This window comes from Triticum aestivum, chromosome 5A, assembly GCF_018294505.1.
Source record: "Triticum aestivum cultivar Chinese Spring chromosome 5A, IWGSC CS RefSeq v2.1, whole genome shotgun sequence".
Taxonomy (NCBI): Eukaryota; Viridiplantae; Streptophyta; class Magnoliopsida; order Poales; family Poaceae; genus Triticum; species Triticum aestivum.
Window position 1 is genome coordinate 599,650,454 of NC_057806.1, and position 2,424 is coordinate 599,652,877.

Sequence of the window (2,424 nt, forward strand, 5' to 3'; positions counted from 1 at the left end):
CCTTTTCCTTCGAAAAATATTAAGGGCGACCTTGCTTGCAGGGTTGCCTTGACCAGTTGCTCCTCCAAGCATCCAAAGGCCAGGCCAAGCTTTTGTTCATCTGAAAATCACACTTGTAGACACTCGTTTCGGCTAGTACTATATGCAAAAGCAGGTCGCGTGGCAATGATACCTTGCAGACAAAAATGCTTTGGGTTTTGGTTTATCCTCTGCGGAATCACGGGTTCATGTCTGTCAGTCTCAATCGCAAATGAGTACTACCAGTTCATCTTTTCACTCGTTGCAAAAGGACTCGTTCTACAAAGGTCAAACTCGAAATGGAGTAGTAGTAGATCACAAAGGCTCTCAGTTTGATTTGATTCATAGAGGGAAACAGCTAGCAAAGGAGGCTAAAAGTGGAGTAGCCAACTAAAAAATCACAACCACACCACACTGCCGCTCACAAAAAAAAGAAAGTGATCCGAACCAACTACTAACCCATCGCCAAAATCGAACTACCACCCGCCGCAAGCAACTAAAGAACCGGCTAAATCGTCTTCTACATTCTCGGCTACTTTGTACAGTTTGCTCGTCGGAATGCGTGCAGGCGGTCACCGGAGGACGTCCGACCGCAGGTGCGAGAGCTCCTTCCTGAGCTTGTGCGAGAAGAGCCTGCACGCGTCCATGCTCAGGTCCACGGCCGCCGCCAGCGCCACGAACGCCGCCGCGTCCTCCGCGCACCCGACGTGCGCCACCCCGACCTCCACCGTGGGCTTGCTGCACCGGCCCTCGCCTTCCACCGAGGCCGACATGACGAACCCGCGGTAGTTCCCCAGAGGCCACTGGCTGAAGTCGCCGCTGCCCCGCGGGCTGCATCCCGGGGTGCTCCCCCGGCTCAGGGGCTGCGCCGCGGTCAGGTCGAGCGCGAACTTGCCGCCCTTGGACGCGGCGATGGTGGAGTCCGCGATGGGGACGGCGTGGTCGACGCCGGGGACGAGGAGGTCGAAGCGGTAGCCGAGGCTGTCGGAGGACCCCGCCCCGCCGCGCTCCCGCCAGCACTCGAGGCGGCCCCACGGCTCCCACGCGCCGTCGCCCGCGGGCCGGAGGATGAGCCACGCGCCCGGGTTGGAGCGGCTCACGCGGTCCGTCCCCGGCGAGGCGACGAAGGGCGTCACCATGGAGGCGAGCGCGACGGGGGAGCCGGAGAGGTCGTGCACCGTGACGGACCACCCCTTGCGCTCCTTCCCGGCGGCCTCCCGCTCCGTCTGCGCCACCGACCTCCGCAGGTCGCTGTTGGTGCGGCAGCCGAACTTGCAGGTGAACATGGGCTGCTTCATGCTGCCCCGGACCTGCATAACCTGCGGGCTGCACTCCGGCTCGCCGTCGAACTCGAACACGAACCGCGGGTCGGGCTCCGCGCGGACGGTGAGGCTGAGCTCCGCGGCCGCGGGCCCGCCGCCCTTGCCGCCAACGCCGCGCCTCCCGACGGAAATCCAGCCGCTGTGCAGCACCGCGGGCTTGGCCTCGGCGCCCTTGAGATCCAGCGAGATGGTGGCCTTCCCGAGCAGCCGCCCGGAGCTGACGCCACATGTAGTCCCCTTGCGGCCGGCATAGACGGACACCTTGAGCGTGGCGGCCCCGCGGGAGGGGGAGAAGAGCGAGGGCTTGCGGGCGAACCACTCCAGGTCGGCCTTGGAGAGGTGGAAGGCCGCGGCCAGGGCGCCGGAGGGGGGCTGCTCGGCGGCGGCGGCGGCGGCGTCGGAGAGGACGAGCGGGGCGGCGGCGGTCTGGCAGGCCATCTTGCCGAGGCGGATCTTGATGTAGCAGGGGGAGGTGGAGGGGTGGACGCCGGCGCCCGCGCCGGCGGCGGGCGGCGCGACCGGCATTCTGAGGGCGAGGTTGCCGACCAGCACCCGCACGAACGGGCACGGGTCCATGGCGCCTCCGATCGCTCAGGTGGGATCCGCGGCGAGCGGAGGAGGCGAGGGGAGGCGGGGGCGTGCCTTGGCTGGGCTTGGAGACCCGGGAGATAAGGTAGGAGGGAGGGAGAGAGATTGGCGGGTGTATATGGGACGGGGGGCGGGTGGCCAGGCTGGATCCCGCTGAGCCATGGCTGTAACCGTACGCCAGTCGACCCGGCTGGCGATCGCTCTGCTGCGCGCGCGGGGGGGGCACGGTGTCAGTGAGGGTGAGGGGCGGGGGGTGAGGGGCGGGGTGGTGTGTGTGGGGGGTGAAGGGGGCGAGCTGGCGCCTGGACGGATGGATCCGAGAGTGGTTGTGCGGATGCCGCTCTGTGCCAGACGTTTGGTTTGGTTTCATTCCCTCCTTTTCTCGGCTGGGAGTGGGGCCATGCACGCAACTGGCGGGTTCAGCTGGGGTTCCACTGTCAGTGGTAGCATATCATAGGCACTGTATGTGAGAGGAAGCATGTCTTTCTACAAGGCT

The 2,424-nt window shown here is 65.3% G+C and overlaps 1 protein-coding gene across 1 annotated transcript; it reads right to left on the reverse strand.

Moving 5' to 3' along the window:
- Window positions 1-326: 326 nt before the first annotated feature.
- LOC123105174 (uncharacterized) lies at window positions 327-2,039 on the reverse strand. The gene has a single exon (XM_044527181.1). The coding sequence runs from the start codon at window positions 1,914-1,916 to the stop codon at window positions 591-593; it is 1,326 nt and encodes a 441-aa protein (XP_044383116.1). The 5' UTR covers window positions 1,917-2,039; the 3' UTR covers window positions 327-590.
- Window positions 2,040-2,424: the final 385 nt, after the last annotated feature.

Bases quoted from the DNA above. Each gene is read 5' to 3' on its own strand.
- LOC123105174 (XM_044527181.1), bottom strand. From the start codon at position 1,916: ATGGACCCGTGCCCGTTCGTGCGGGTGCTGGTCGGCAACCTCGCCCTC.